The 17,078-nt window shown below is 44.3% G+C and overlaps 1 protein-coding gene across 2 annotated transcripts in view; it reads right to left on the bottom strand.

Annotated features, from left to right (window-relative positions):
• Nucleotides 1-3,995: 3,995 nt before the first annotated feature.
• Nucleotides 3,996-17,078, bottom strand: part of LOC143122332 (calsenilin-like) — a 32,559-nt gene continuing 19,476 nt past the window's right edge. The window contains exons 3-10 of one of the 2 annotated variants that reach the window (XM_076283148.1): nucleotides 9,629-9,631; nucleotides 7,998-8,122; nucleotides 7,515-7,584; nucleotides 7,224-7,294; nucleotides 6,999-7,106; nucleotides 6,056-6,160; nucleotides 5,221-5,283; nucleotides 3,996-4,653 (exon numbers count right to left, since the gene is read on the bottom strand). In XM_076283148.1, coding sequence (XP_076139263.1) covers nucleotides 4,606-4,653; nucleotides 5,221-5,283; nucleotides 6,056-6,160; nucleotides 6,999-7,106; nucleotides 7,224-7,294; nucleotides 7,515-7,584; nucleotides 7,998-8,122; nucleotides 9,629-9,631 — 593 coding nt within the window. In that variant the 3' untranslated portion in view covers nucleotides 3,996-4,605. Of the gene's footprint in view, nucleotides 4,654-5,220; nucleotides 5,284-6,055; nucleotides 6,161-6,998; nucleotides 7,107-7,223; nucleotides 7,295-7,514; nucleotides 7,585-7,997; nucleotides 8,123-9,628; nucleotides 9,632-10,477; nucleotides 10,822-17,078 lie in introns of those variants that run through there. The other variant, XM_076283149.1, reaches the window with a different exon arrangement.

Genomic DNA, 17,078 nt, shown 5'->3' with positions numbered 1-17,078 from the left:
TTCACTGAAACCGACACTATGCTCCGACAGAACAACATAAATCAGCCGGTTTCAGAAAAAAAACTGCACTTTTACCTCCACCTAGAGCCTGTTATTTGTTTTGCAAAAATCCACAGCTCCCGGTTCTTCTGGTCCAATCAGAGCAGGGCTGTGTGAGATCTGACTGTCAGTCACAGTCTGGTGCAGTCTGGTGCGCGGGTCCTCGGTGGTAGTGGGGGAGGGGCATGAAAGTTGTAAACATTCAAAATTTTGGCTAAGTCCCTCAATCTGTCAGACTTGCCAACTGCAGCTTTAAACTATATTTCCACAAGTGTAAACACACCTTCAGTAATTCATTGCTTTCCCATTTGAAACCGACTATTTCAGCATTTGAGCTTCTCTCTTTTTAACATATGGTCAAACTGACTCAGCTACATGGTATTTAAAGACACAATTAAGAATTTAAAGACACAATTAAGATTTCTGGTTAAACTATGAACTATGAGGAAACATTCAATAATTCTGTAACTGATTAAATAAGTGCATATTTTAATCTTTTTGTGTATTACTATGAGCAAAACCTCCAGACTTTTTAAATACTTTCACCCAAATGTCCATACTTTCCCAGGTCTGGAAACACCAAGGTCCTGTGCAAACACCAAGTGTTTAGTAGTATGTAGTTGCCTGAAAAGTTGTGGGTTCAATTCCCGGCTTCCACCAGAAAACGTTTAATATGGGGAGAACCAGAGAATGTCTAATAAGGGGAGAACTTTCACTCTCGGAAACTTTCGGTTTCTAAACTGGTTGCAGTTCCACCCTGTTTCCATATGAGGGCACTCATTGCGAGTGCAGAATAAATGGAGGTCTAGTCTGTTCCATTGTGAGTTTTTCAAATGCTAAGAAGAAGCCCTGTCTTTGAAGGATTTGACTTGGCAGGGCTCAGTTATACCAAGCAAGAATCCTTGAGGATCCTCAATGTTGAGAAACAGCCAGGCGTGGGAGAACTTTCACTCTGAGAACACTTCCTGTTTCTGAGACTGGCTGTAGTTCACCTAGAGGGCACTCGCAAGCAGTGGGGGACATTATTTGAGTACATTTACTCAATTACTGTACTTAAGTCATTTTTTCATGTATCTGTAGTTTACTTGAGTATTTCATTTTTTTAAAACTTTTTACTTTTTACTCCACTACATTTTGTGACAGCTGAAGTACAACTGAAGTTTCTTTTGGAAAAAAGACTGTCCAAATACATGTGTACTTACATGTGTGTTTTCTATGAAGTGAGCTAAGCTTTAAATAATGGTGTTGCCTAACCTATGTTATTGTTATATCCACTATTTACTGTACCTTGTTAAGCCCTTTTCACAATATTGATGTTACCATAACTAACCTCATGACGCCATTAAACAAATAGACAATGATAGGCAATGATAGACAATCTGACACTATCAACCACAAAAGGGAACGTCTTGATTTGGTCCGAAAGTGTAAAGCATTCAACAAAGCAATAAGTGGCTACTTTGAAGTATCTAAGATAAGATATAAAATTATTTTGTCCTTGAATTAAGGAGAAAGACTCAATGAATGCCTATGCCGAATCATTTCAACAATAGTAAATGCAACTGTATTAGTCATAATACATTTCAGGACTTTTACTTTCGATACCTAAGTACATTTGAAGGCAAGTACTTTTGTACTTCCACTCAAGTGGAAATGTAAAAGGAGGACTTCTACTTTTACTGGAGTAACATTTGGCCATGTGTATCTCTACTTTCACTCAAGTACAGGATTTGTGTACTTCGTCCACCACTGCTCGCAAGCAAGCTCAGAATGAATGGAAGCCTATGGAGCTTCACTGACCAATCAGCAATCATTAGCAAAATGGTAGTGTGTTAACAGCAAAACCGGCTCAACCTGTAAAATACAGAAAGGGCATAGATATTTGTATGTTTCACTTTTGATGGGAAACCCATGCTGTAGAAAAGAAATGTGCAGTTTGTTGGCAATAAGCAAGTGAAAAAATCAATTTAGTCGTCTAGCCCCATAGACTCCCATTCATTCTGCACTCGCCCTCGATCACCCCCAGTGGTGGACAGGGGCGTAGTACAAGATCCTGGGCCCCATGCATAGGCAGTCCTGATGGGCCCCCATAATAAATATAATACAATATATTCCAGACTTTTCAAGGGCCCTCCCTCCCCTTGGGGCCCTAGTAATCAGTACTGGTTTTACCCCCAGTTTAGCCTACTGCTGTGTATTTCTTACCAACAACGGAACTAAAAACTCCCCAGTTTAGCTTACTGCTGTGTATTTCTTACCAACAACGGAACTAAGAACTATGCTGTGTATTTCTTACCAACAACGGAACTAAGAACTATTTTTTTCATCGTTTCCTAAGACACGGAGGGGAGCAGTAGAACAACCGGCTAAGTTCGGACTTCCATATGACCATTTATGTTGTTCAGATATACGGCCCAACCGTTTAATGTCCGCAGAACCTCCGGTCTTACACGTAGCCTATGTCTGAAAGCCCTAACAGACATCCGTCTTAAGTGGATTGCCAAAATAAAGCGAGATGTTGGACAGTATTTTGACATTGTGCTAAGATAGCACACCAATAGGTCTCCTACCTCCTATTAATACATCCTGTTATAGCCTACTGATCTCAGGATCGGATTTCCTTCATTGACCCACTCTTAGACATCCGTGAACATTAAGGGTAAAGATTCAAGGTTTTTTGTCCAAGCCATCAGGACAATCAGCAACTTGTAAGTGTAAGTGAATATAGCGTGACATCAGGTCTACCACCAAAGCCTCCTTTTCCCACAGAAAACATGTTCCACATGTTGCTCACGTGACATAAGCATATGGCCCTTGTAAGTCGCTTTGGATAAAAGCACCTGTTAAATGAATAAATGGAGCCTAGGTGCTAGGCTAGCATACAGTAACCAGAAACGTTGTGGGTTCAATTCCTGGCTTCCACCGTTGTGCGCTTGAGCAAGGAACTAAACTCCCTGAGTTGCTCTGGGGACAATGTAACAATGTCTGTGTGTGTGTGTGTGTGTGTGTGTGTGTAAATCAGCTGTATCCCACACGACAGGCTGGTCACACCAGCCTGATCAGTTTCCTCAGATGGTCACGCCAGCATGTCCACCTTGTAGCCTAACCAGCTACACCAGCAAAGACCAGCAAGAGCTGGAAGAAAACCAGTAAAGACCAGCTAAAACCAGTTACCAGCATAAGCTGGTTTCTAGTTGTTTGTTGTTTTCAGCAAGGCTGAAGTGGCAGGAGGAGTCAGTCAGGCCAGGTCATGCTAGGAGGGGATGCAAACACACACACACACTGATACAGTGTTCTACCCAAGGAACACACACAGGTCAAAGCTTCTGGTCTCTGTGTGTGGAGTGGATACTGCAGTGTGTGTGTATGTGTGTGTGCGCGCGTGTGTGTGTGTGTGTATGTGTGTGTGTGGAGTGGATACTGCAGTGTGTGTGTGTGGAGTGGATACTGCAGTGTGTGTGTGGAGTGGATACTGCAGTGTGTGTGTGGAGTGGAAACTGCAGTGTGTGTGTGTGTGTGTGTGTGTGGAGTGGATACTGCCCTTTCATTCTCTCTCCTGCTCCCCAGAAACTAAGAGGCAAATTGCTGCTTGTAAGTTACAGTGGAAACAGAAGAAGTCCATGCTGACTCATACTGCCCTTTTTTTCAAGATCCACAAACTGAGACTATATTTAACCCACACAGTAGGTGTTATATATTTATATATAAACAGGACTATATTTAACCATTAGAGAAGATGTCTAAAAATATATATTTCTTTTTGATGTTTCCTTGCTTGGATGAGGCTTCCCATTAAATATTTGAGTACTACACTGGCATTCAATGAGGTGTGAGTGCTGTCAATGTGAAATAACTAATCTGTCAATACTGGTCTATATAGGGTTGTTGTGGAAGTAGAACTTTAATACACTTTAATATGTACTTTAATGTGTACTTTAATACACAGGTCTTATTCATTTGCTCCCATTTAAAAGAGAACACAAAACTCACCAGAATCTTCCAAAGACAAAATCATGCATTTAAAAGTGTAATATGTTAAAAAAATACATTAAAATATGAATAACATGGAAAAAATAAGTTAATCTGGGACCTCTCACTGTAGACATGGCTACTGTTCAACAGTGACAGTGAATATCATGCAACAAAAATCAAACACCACTAACAAAACAAAAGTACCAATTCAGTGGTCATCATGGTCATTTAGCTCGAAAGGTCATGATGAGTGCTTCAGAAAGGAAGTAGTGCATGTGTCATCTGCGTGGCTGCAGAGGAGTGGAGTTTACACATTAGCGAAAAACTCCCTAAGAACTTTAGGCAAGCATGCAAACGACTGCAGAGTTAAGTCTTTCATGTCAGTCCACAGTGTGAGTGATGTTAGCAATCCAAGCATCACTCCTGTGTTTTATTAATAAGTCTTTAGCGTCGGCTTTCCTCCCATCTCTTTTCATAGAGACAACAGCTCCTCCTGGTGGTGAAAGTCCCATAAAGCGCCTGGGTCCAGACGCAGAGTGCAGGAGAGGAGTGCAGGAGAGGGAACGCAGAATGAAGAACGCAGAACGTCGAGCTTCAGATGACGTTCTCAAACAGCTGCATAGAACACATGATGTTCTCATCCTGGTAACAGAAGCACCATATGGAAAGAACCTGCATCAGCCTTACAGGTTGTGGAGAGAGTGATGAACCTTTCAGTTTCTCTCAGTGCATGCATGTGTGTGTGTGTGTGTGTGTGTGTGTGTGTGTGTGTGTGTGTGTGTGTCTCTGTGTGTGTGTGTAACAGGCAGGCTACACCAGACACATAACTGAGCTGAACTGAACTACAAATTGTTTAAGAAGACTGGTCTCTCAGTGCATGTGTGTGTGTGTGTGTGTGTGTGTGTGTGTGTGTGTGTGTGTGTGTGTGTGTGTGTGTGTGTCTGTGTGTCTGTGTGTGTGTGTGTGTGTGTGTGTGTGTGTGTCTGTGTCTGTGTGTGTGTGTCTGTGTGTGTGTGGGTGTGTATGTGTCTGTATCTGTGTCTGTGTGTATGTGTGTGTGTGTGTGTGTTTGTGTATGGAATGCTTCAGTTACATGCCTGGTGTAGCCTGCCTGCAAGAGAGACAGGTGTTTTTATTTTTAAAGAAGTACCTTCTGACTCAGGTGTGTGTGTGTGTGTGTGTGTGTGTGTGTTATTCTTAAAGAAGTACCTTCTGACACGTCTCTATAAATTCATCAAAGGTGACGACTCCATCTTTGTTCTTGTCCATTTTCTGAAGAAGGGGACAAAAACAACAACATGATAAAACCATCATGTTTCTGAGATACTATACAATAACACAACAACATAATGTTTCTGAGATACTATACAATAACACAACAACATAATGTTTCTGAGATACTACACAATACTACACAATAACACAACACCATAATGTTTCTGACATACTACACAATAACACAACAACATAATGTTTCTGAGATACTACACAATACTACACAATAACACAACACCATAATGTTTCTGACATACTATACAATAACACAACAACATAATGTTTCTGAGATACTACACAATACTACACAATAACACAACACCATAATGTTTCTGACATACTACACAATAACACAGCAACATAATGTTTCTGACATACTACACAATAACACAACAACATAATGTCTCTGACATACTGTACTATAAAGATGCAGGACAATAACACAACAGGGCAATTCCATGAAAAATTACATTTTTTATAACATCCATAACGCCAATAAAATGTGATGGTATGGTATGATGTGAATGATTACATGAAATTTGAGCATTTGCTATTTTTGGCTGAAGAATGTAAATGAAAAAAAATGCACAAAAAATGAATATTATCATTCACATCATACCAATGCCAAGGCATTTCACTTGCGTTATGGATGTGACAAAAAGTCAATTTTCCGTGGAATTGCCCAACACCATAATGTTTCTGAGATACTATTCAAAGATGCAGGACTCTCTGTCTCTGTCTTCTGCCTGTTTTTGTCCAGCTGTCTTACCTGGAAGAACTTCTCGACATGCTCAAACGGGGCATCCTCTTTGACGCTGGGGGTCGTGTATCTTCCCATCATATCGTATATGGACTTCATAATGGCCAGCATCTCCTGAATACACAGAGGGCATACTGTTGTGGACAGTGCAGAGGGCCTTTTCACCCCATGAAATAATATAACATTTGGTCCAGTGGTCTAGTCTAGTTAGCTGTAGTGGGTATACTGTTATGTAGTAGTTATCTGTAGTGGGTATACTGTGATCAACCTCAAATGTTAATACATATCCTTGCCTATTTAAGTGGGTATACTGAGATGGTGATGCTTGTTAAGTGGGTATACTGTGGGTATCATGAACATATGACACTGTCATGACACATGAAACCTAACCCTAACCCTAACCCCAACCCTAACCCTAACCCTAATCCTAATCCTAACTTGTTATGACAAAAACCGAATGTCACTTAATAACAGCAAAGATGGCAACATTTCCGGGAAGGTACTGGCTTGATGAAATTCATTCTGGACTCTCTATCCCTCGGGATACTTCGGTTTGGCTTTAGGGACCCTCTACTCACTACCACGTAAGTGTTATGTTGTTTGGAACTGTAGAAGAGGTATAAAAATAGCGTTTTGTAGCGGCGAAATTGATATGCCCTGCTCACTTCCAGGCTACGAGTTTTGACTGAAAACGGTACAATCGAACTTTCTCAAAACACATCCGAATGACATGATTTTGATGTCAACTCAACGTATGTACCCCCAATCATCCGTAAATCGATCTAAAGTGCATTTTACTCCGGATAATTCCTTTAAACACAAAACCGCAAGAGACTTTCAGGCAAGCATGTAAATGGCTTTAGAAATCAGTTATCTTGTCCTTAGTTTTTGTCCTACTGAAGTAAGACTGACAGAGGATAACACAGACACAGGGCGCAGTGCAGTGGTGTACCTCTTTAGTGATGTAGCCATCCTTGTTGATGTCATAAAGGTTGAAGGCCCATTGCAGCTTCTCATTCACTGAGCCTCTTAGAAGCACTGAGAGACCTATTACAAAGTACTGTCAGAACACACACACACACACACACACACACAAACACACAATGTCTTAGGTAGTATCTGAAAGTGCTAAACTAATAAAGTTCAAGTAGAAAAATCAACATATCTTGAGAGTTACCTCAAAGCGTATGGAGCCGCTTCGGTCTGTATCAAATGCATTGAAGAGAAAGTGTGCATATGTGGTGGCATCTGTTGACATTGAGAAAAGAGAAACTAGCATTACTCCGGTGTGAGTGGACAAGCTCTTTGTGACAAATCAATAGGGGCAGCCAATGAGGCGGCTGCTCTGAACCGGACTTTGGTCTCACATGCCCGTCAGGTCCCAAACCCTCGTTTTGCATCCGTGTGCAACCAACTACCATGAACAATGACAACCTACATCTCATAAAATGGTGGCTCTGTATCGTACCTCCTTGTGGGAAGAACTGGGAATATATCATCTTGAAGGTTTCTTCATCCACCAGACCACTTGGGCATTCCTGAGGAGAGCAGACGTGCAAAAAATCAGCCTTTTGAAGTTGCATCCCAGAGGTGTAGAACAGAATGCATTTACAGGCCGTATCAACACCCCTGCTTTTAATAGCATGTTCTCCATTTTGGTGAATGCATGTTCTCCATGTTGGTGCATGCATGTTCTCCATTTTGGTGCATGCATGTTCTCCATGTTGGTGCATTATGTTCTCCATGTTGGTGCATTATGTTCTCCATGTTGGTGCATGCATGTCCTCCATGTTGGTGCATTATGTCCTCCATGTTGGAGCATGCATGTTCTCCATGTTGGTGCATTATGTCCTCCATGTTGGAGCATGCATGTTCTCCATGTTGGTGCATTATGTCCTCCATGTTGGTGCATGCATGTTCTCCATTTTGGTGCCATGTCTTCCAGTCTCACATTTTTGAAGCCTCTGTAGAGCGACTGCAGCTCCTTGCGGGTGAACTTGGTCTGGGACTGCAGCTGGTCCAGTCCCTCGGGCTGGTGCCGGACGGTGGCCAGTTCCAGCTCGCTCTCACTGATGTCTGTGTGGGGTGGGGGGGGGGGGGGGGGGGCAGGGAACGGGGCAACAACCAAGGGGTAGAGTGGTGGCGGGAGGAGGAGAGGGGGCAACAACCAGAAGAGAGAGGTGGGGTGGGGTGCAACAACCAAGGGGTAGAGATGGGGTGGGGGGGAGAGGGGGGCAATGGGGGGGAGGGGGGGTAGAGATGGGGAAGGGGGTGGGGGGGCAACAACCAATAGGTAGAGGTAAGGGGGGGTAACAACCAAGAGGTAGAGGGGTAACAACATGATAGGGTTGAAGAGGGTAGATAAGGTGTTTCATAGAGGGGTTAGAGGGCAAGAAGGCAGAGTTGGGGAAGGGTCAGGAAGGATGGGGCAGAAGTGTGTGAGTTGGGGGAGGGGTAAAGGTTTGGAGGTTTTGAGTAGGCAGATAGGATAGGGTGGAGGGGATGTTGAGTGTGTGTGTGTGTGTGTGTGAGGGGGGGGGTGTTGAGTGTGTGTGTGTGTGTGTGAGGGGGGGGGTGTTGAGTGTGTGTGTGTGTGAGGGGGGGGGTGTTGAGTGTGTGTGTGTGTGTGTGATGGGGGGGGTGTTGAGTGTGTGTGTGTGTGTGTGAGGGGGGGGGTGTTGAGTGTGTGTGTGTGTGTGTGTGAGGGGGGGGGTGTTGAGTGTGTGTGTGTGTGTGTGAGGGGGGGGGTGTTGAGTGTTTGTGTGTGGGTGTGAGGGGGGGGGGGGTGTTGAGTGTTTGTGTGTGGGTGAGGGGGGGGTGTTGAGTGTGTGTGTGTGTGTGTGAGGGGGGGGTGTTGAGTGTGTGTGTGTGTGTGTGTGAGGGGGGGGGTGTTGAGTGTGTGTGTGTGTGTGTGAGGAGGGGGGTGTTGAGTGTTTGTGTGTGGGTGTGAGGGGGGGGGTGTTGAGTGTGTGTGTGTGGGTGAGGGGGGGGGTGTTGAGTGTTTGTGTGTGTGTGTGTGAGGGGGGGGTGTTGAGTGTTTGTGTGTGTGTGGGGGGGGGAGTGACACCGCCAGGGTGAGAGAGAGGAACAGGAAGAACAGGTAGAATGCAGAAGACAGGACAGGTAGGAAGAGAAGAACAGTGAACACACACACACACACACACACACACACACACACACACACACACACACACACACACACACACACACAGACACACACACACACACACACACACACACAGACACACACACACACACACACACACACACACACACAGACACACACACACACACACACACACACACACACACACACACACACACACAGACACACACAGACACACACACACACACACACACACACAGACACACACACACACAGACACACACTAACACACACACACACACACACACACACACACACACACACACACACACACACACACACACAAAGAAACATACATTAAAAACAATGTCTGTACTTACGGGATGAAATGCTGGACTCAAAGTTATGGTGTGTGCATGAGTGCATGTGTGCGTGTGTGTGTGTGTGTGTGTGTGTGTGTGTGTGTGTGTACTCACCATCTATGGGATGAGGACGAATGAGGAGTCAGATGAGCGAACATGGACAGGACGAGACCAAGATGCAGGATGGATGGAGGATAGCGATGATAGACAGACAGACAGAGAGAGACAGAGAGAGAGAGAGGGAGAGAGAGACAGAGAGGGAGAGAGACAGTAGATCAGAATAAATCTCATATGCACATGGGTTAGTCGACAGCGTCTCATATGCACATGGGTTAGTCGACAGCGTCTCATATGCACATGGGTTAGTCGACAGCGTCTCATATGCACATGGGTTAGTCGACACGTGTCGCCAAGAGAAGTGTTTGTTTGGAGTAACAGCAGCCTGCAATGGAATTCCCTCCAGCAGTGTGAAGCACACAGCCATCACCCTCTCCAAGGCCATCACCCACTCCAACAACATGCCATGGACATGGAGGTGTGGCGTATAGAGCTGAAACATGTTCGAGAAATAAACCGAGTGGCCATTGCTCCAGGTGTGTGTGTGTGTGTGTGTGTGTGTGTGTGTGTGTGTGTGTGTGTGTGTGTGTGTGTGTGTGTGTGTGTGTCTTCACTATTGGTTATCTCAATACTGGCACTGGTACTTTTCACAATTCACTACTAGCATGCTAGTGCGGAAGTTAACTAATCACTACTAGCATGGAAGTGAAGGGACTCATCGTGGTCATGGTTTCATCGAGGTTGTAGGTTCAAGCCTAGACAGGACCCATGCATAAAACCATTACGTTCAGTTCAGCATGTAGCTTTTTCTACTCCCAGGCCACAGAATCATGAGACCAAATATAGCAGGAACTGAAAGCCTCTACCTGGGGGCCGAGTTGAACTGAGATGCCACCTTTAACTTACCTTCGAGAGAGAGAGGCTCCCAGATTCCAAACTGCTTGAGCACCAAGAAAAACATCAAGACCACCACAGTAATAGCAAAGACTTCCATTCCCTGAATCACCATTGCTGACACTCGAGGAGGGGTCAACCCCTTCACCGCTATCATAGACAAGCCCGCTGAGTCACAGGGTCAATGGCGAGATGTCCTCTCCTGAACGTTAAGGCCAATCTGCTGGACTCCATAACACGAGCAGATCAGCACAGTTTAGCATCCGCTGGACAGAGTCAGGAACCCATTAGTGCAGGTCAGCGCCCAGTTCCACCGGGCAGAGCCAGGAGCCCATTCTGTTACTCCTTCCCTGGACGCTAACGCAAGCTTCACTCCATCCTAGACATGTTGTTCTGATTCATAGTGTGCTGAGAGAGAGAGAGAGAGAGAGAGAGATCCACTTCCTCTCATGATGCGCCGCCCTTTAGAATTAAAAAAACAAAACAAAACAAGGCAATAGGCGGATGGAGACACAAGCTGAGTCAGCTTTTATATTCACTAAGAGAGACACTCCTGACTGACCACCATAAAAGCTACTTCACATACTCACGTGGAGCAAGGAGTGGAGGGTGAGACAGAGAGAGAGCGAGAGAAAATCAACAAACTTTGATGATGATATAACAATTGTTCGTCATTTTTAACTCCTGGTGCTTAAAGTAGAAAATAGAACTCCGGTTGTGATCATTCAGTGTGTCGGTGCTATTGGCCCCAAAGTTCCAATAGAGCAGTCCCCACATTCTCTCTTTCTCTCCCTCTCTCTCTCTCTCTCGCTCTCTCTCTCTCTCTCATTTTCTTTGTCACTTTCTCACTCTCATCATCTCATGTCTCTCTCTGCTCCTCTTATCTTTCTCTTTCTCTCCATCTCTCATTCTCCATCCCTTTCTCCATCTCTCTCTCTACCTCTTTCTCTATCTCTCTTTCTTTTTTTTGTGATCAATTGTTTATTTATTTTCTTGCAATCATTGTTTACACATAGGGGAAACACCTTCACCAGAGGAAAAGAAAAAAAAACATGAGGCTGATTACAGCATCATTAGAAAATATAACAGAGTGAAGTGTTGCTTGTTCTGATGCCTGTTTCCCCTCTCCTCCCCATGTCCCCCCTCCCTCCCTCCCTCCACCCCACCCAGCCCAAGCCCACCCTCCAACCCCTAACATGATTCGCTCAAGGTATTGAACAGTTAACAATAACAACAATAACAACACACACACACCTCTCAACCCTTTCCCCTTGACACCCAGGAATCTCCTTTCCAGTGTAACCACACAGTAGATATTTCATAGAGTATCAGAGAGAGATGTTTAATTTCACCTTATCTACATCATTTCATTTATTTTCTCTGATAGCTCTGACCAGCAATCAATATGAGAGGTTTTGGCATAATGTAAACGTGCTGTAGAGAGCTCTAGCTGAGCAATATCCCACGCCATTTCCTCACTGACAATGCATGCGGGGGCTTCCAGAAACAGACCCCACATTCTTTTGCCGGCTGTCAGACCAGACAGAAGACGCCTATTGTTTATAGTTAGCTTTAGGGACGATGTGTCATTGAGTAGAAGCAAACATGGTGTGAGAGGGATAGATCGATAGATAGATAGATAGATAGATAGATAGATAGATAGATAGATACTTTATTGATCCCTAGGGGAAATTCAAGAGATTTCAAGGGATGGGTCCTTTGATAATACTAGACATGATGGATGAAATACTATGCCAAAATCTATTGACCTCTGGACACTGCCACACCATATGGTGAAAAGTAGCAACACCATATGGTGAAAAGTAGCAATGGTATTGACCTCTGGACACTGCCACACCATATGGTGAAAAGTAGCAATGGTATTGACCTCTGGACACTGCCACACCATATGGTGAAAAGTAGCAATGGTATTGACCTCTGGACACTGCCACACCATATGGTGAAAAGTAGCAATAGGTATTGAACTCTGGACACTGCCACACCATATGGTGAAAAGTAGCAATGGTACTGTCTGGACACAGTAAGGGTTGTCTTTGAGTTTCATTTGCTGTAATCTTCGCGGAGTTAAGTAGGACCTATGGATCTTACTCTTTCAAGAATTCATCATGAGAGCAGAGGAAAAACGCATATAAGCTTTAGGAAAGAATCTTGAGTGGTGACAACATGCGCGTGCAGGGAACAATAGTGAAGCAATGCGAAATGGCTCCATGTCGCTATGCGTGAAAGATTAAGGGGATGTCAATTTGCATTGCTCACCATAAAACTTTATTTCCAATCCGCACTGCCAGGCCAGCGAAAGCCTCAGCTCCTTCACGTAAAGTGCTCTCTAGCTTACAGTCATCCCCATCAGCAAAAATGGGCCGGTGTCTCTTCTGCGTCTCAGAAAGTCAATTAAGAAATCCTGCCTCTCTCCGCTCCTCATCCCTGACCTCTAGTCTCTCATTACAAGACAGGGATGTAGTGGAGGCTAAACACAAGTAAACAGTTTATCCACCTCTTATTAGAGTTTATCCACCTCTCAAAAAAGTTTATTCACCAATTGTAACTTTTAACAATCAAAAATCACACTGTATTATCCACATTGTACACTCATCAACACTCTAGGAACCATTTAATACCACTGGTATGGTAACATTGGACAATAACCTCCACCATCATCAAACATGCTTTTTTTAAAAATCTAATACCGCATGGCGCAGTCCACTTTACCGTGATCACAGAATTCATAGCTTACCCACCTCTTATTTTACCACTACACTCCTCAGACACAAAATGCCAGCTGAAGGGGCTTCTTAAGAACTGGCACATCATGTGAAGCTATGTGGTGGTTAGTAACTCCTATGTTGATGCTACACTGTGGTTAGTAACTCCTATGTTGATGCTACACTGTGGTTAGTAACTCCTATGTTGATGCCAAGCCTTGGTATAAACAGTTACCAGGTAGCGGAATAGTCAGGACCAATGTATTAGTTTGACTGTGTAATTTTAACAGGACCAATGTATTAGTTTGACTGTAGTTTTAACAGCATCTTTATTTTGATGTTTTAATATGACTACTAGCAATTGTCAACTTCTAACCAACACACTAATAATAACTATCATAATCACAATCATAACATGCATTTGTTACATATAAAACACTTTGGGCTCTATCTTGGCGACCTAAAATGCATGGTCAGTGGCGAATAGCTTAAATACAGAGCTGTGTAAGCGTAAGTGTCCAGCTCCATCTACGGCATCTACGGACAGAGCTGTGTAAGTGTGCAAACTGGTTAAGTGGGGGTGGACCTCAGGAGCAGCTGATGAGTTTGCAGTTACTAATGGACACGGAAAGAACCCAGAGAGAGTGTAAGAGGTGGTGGCGCGCACAGGGGGCTTAATAAAGAGGAATCAATAATGAGGATTAAAGTTGAAGGGAAACCTTCATTTCAGCAGAGCAGAGAAGAACAGGAAACCATAGCATGGAGCAGACAGGAGATACCTGAACCCAACCCTAATTTACCCCAACCCTAACCCTAACCTACCCCTACCCCAACCCTAACCTAACCCAATCCTAACCTGACCCCAACCCTAACCTAACCTGACTCCAACCCTAATTTACCCCAACCCTAACCTAACCTGATTCCAACCCTAATTTACCCCAACCCTAACCTGACTCCAACCCTACCTACCCCAACCCTAACCTAACTTAACCTGACACCCCCAGAACCTCTATATGCATAGACTGCTGGTTACAGAGCAAATATCCAGCAATCTTCATGAATACAGCAATCAGCTGTAATCTATCTATAAAGCAAGAAGCGTCTGTGTGTCTGTGTGTGTGTGTGTGTGTGTCTGTGGCACGCATATCTCGCTGACCGTTTGTCAGACTGATTACAAACTTGGCAGGTGTCTTGCTACAGGCATGAGCATTGGCTTTCACCGCTAGCCACTCCCCCTCCCACACAGCACTGTAGGACTGTAAGCTACCAGTGAGGATAGAAGCAGGGCTTTGGCAGAATTGGATCAGTGTAGGTTACACGGGTAAAAACTTAAGCGAGTGCAAGATAACTCCACGGATTTTGCAACAACACGCCAACATGCCAACACACACAGGTAGGCTATATGCAGTGGCTCTTCAAAATGACGTAAAAAATTATGTGAAATAAGCGGACACTTCGAATAGCCCAGGCTACTTTGGACTGTCTTTAGACTTTAAATAAGCACATGACAATTCAAACTGCAAGGTCCTAAATTGAAACGAGCGATAATGGTCCCGAATTAAAGAACGTCTCAGAATGCCACACATGCAAAGCATAACCAGCGACAAGCAACGAGTGGCAGACAGAGTGTGATGTCACTTATAGGCCACCAGAGACTGTTTTTGAGTCACACCGTTGCAAATTCCATATGATGCATCATTCCACAAAATGGTTTGTTTTCTCTATCATCAAGTTATTCAATAGGCTAAGCATATAGCCTTGACTCAAAACAGCTGTTAGGATTATGTCATTTTGATTTGTAAAAAATGTCACATGCAGCCATGCTTCAATTCTGCTCACTTCACATTTATTATATTATTATATTATCTGTAGGCCTATATTCATTATTGAATGCTTACCTGGAATTATGTTTTTCCCTATCATCCTATTTTTAAAGCAGGCCTACCTGCAGGCATGTAATTGGGCTACAGGAATAGCATGTTTGAACGGGCACTGCACTAGTAAATATGATCAGTGACTGAAATCCAAAGCACACATATACTGTTATTATTATGATTATTATTATTATTATTATTATTATTATTATTATTATTATTATTATATATTCATATCACCATTCTGTTGTACTTAAGGGATTACACAGAGAACCCTCCTTAGCACTCTCATGAGGTTTTTCAAAGACCCCGAGACTGTGCGTGTGTTTCGACCACATGAGCATGTTCTGCAAGGCATACATTTGACCAGCAGATGGCAGCATCACCATCATGTGATTGTACTGAGGATGCCTGTGTATGGCAGATTATCATCTAGACTCACTAACAAACATATTAAATTTACTGAGTCAGAGTCATTTGGCAGAAAACACTGCTCCGTTTCTGCTTGCCTGTTATCTATTTGGCAAAAAACACTGCTCAATGTGTTATCATATAATTTCGTTCGTATGTATTAATACATATATTATCAGGGAAATTCCACGCAAAACTGTCACATCCATAACGCCAACACAATGCCATGTTATTTAGTTGGTGTTATGGATGTGAGAGTTTTGCGTGGTATTGCTCCTAGACATTATGCACAGGGGGTCCAAGACAGCAAAGTATGGTCAATACAACTTATGCTGTGAATACAACTCTTTAAGGCCATTTAGTGTGTAGGAAGTGAATAATAAGTGCTGGTTAGCTCTGCTGGAGAAATCATGCCTGCACCCTCCCTCACACACACACACCAATTCACAGAAAACCCATCAATCAGAAGCAATAACAATCCCGGACGGCGGACGCAGCTGACAGTTTACAAATAGCTCTTGCCAGTCAGAGGACTTTCAGAGCGCGAAAACCGGACATGAGACAGGACTGATTGTAAATAAATTTCCACTCTAATTCACAGAGATTCATTCATGAGTGTCTCCCACCGCTACTACACTTTGAAGAGCCCTAAGCTTTCCATGCAGTGTGCCACCTCTGCTCTCCACCCCTGATGTGGACACTGGACCTCTAAGACCCCTGATGTGGACACTGGACCTCTAAGACCCCTGATGTGGACACTGGACCTCTGAGAGGCCTGATGTGGACACTGGTCCTCTGAGAGGCCTGATGTGGACACTGGTCCTCTGAGACCCCTGATGTGGACACTGGACCTCTAAGACCCCTGATGTGGACACTGGACCTCTAAGACCCCTGATGTGGACACTGGACCTCTAAGACCCCTGATGTGGATACTGGTCCTCTGAGACCCCTGATGTGGACACTGGACCTCTAAGACCCCTGATGTGGACACTGGTCCTCTGAGAGGCCTGATGTGGACACTGAAACTCTGAGACCACTGGAGCTCTGAGAGGCCTGATGTGGACACTGGAGCTCTGAGACGCCTGATGTGGACAGTGCACTGAGAGGTGCTGAGCGGACACTTTGGGACGGCTGATGTTAGCCTGACTGAGCTGGCATGGTCATTACTGGCACGGTCATTAAGAATTAAGGCTGCAAGTGTACAGGGACCAGGGGGGCTGGACACACACACACACACACCCACGCACACATGCATACACACACACACTCACACATGCACACACACACACATGCCCACACGCACATGCACACACACGCCCACACACACACACACGCACACACGTGCAACAGCCCCACTATCTGCAGGCACATGTGGGGCTTCGTCAATAATTCAGGCCGGCCATGTTGAAGCGGGCAGGACTATTACATGCTGCAGCTGCACACGCCTGAGGTTCTCCTCCCCTCTCATCCTGCATGACAACCCCCACCCTAACCCCACCCTACCCACTACAACCCCCCCACTAACCCCACCCTACCCACTACAACCCCAACCCTACCCACTACACCCTCCCCAAAAAAATTAACTGTGCGCGCAATATGAAATAA

Source organism: Alosa pseudoharengus, unplaced genomic scaffold, assembly GCF_046254945.1.
Source record: "Alosa pseudoharengus isolate Yale_2024_CS ecotype anadromous, Long Island Sound unplaced genomic scaffold, YU_APseudo_1.1 YU_APseudo_1.1_scf_14, whole genome shotgun sequence".
In the NCBI taxonomy this organism is placed as follows: Eukaryota; Metazoa; Chordata; class Actinopteri; order Clupeiformes; family Clupeidae; genus Alosa; species Alosa pseudoharengus.
Note: the sequence above shows the minus strand (reverse complement) of the source record. Positions and strands in the feature narration are given on the sequence as shown.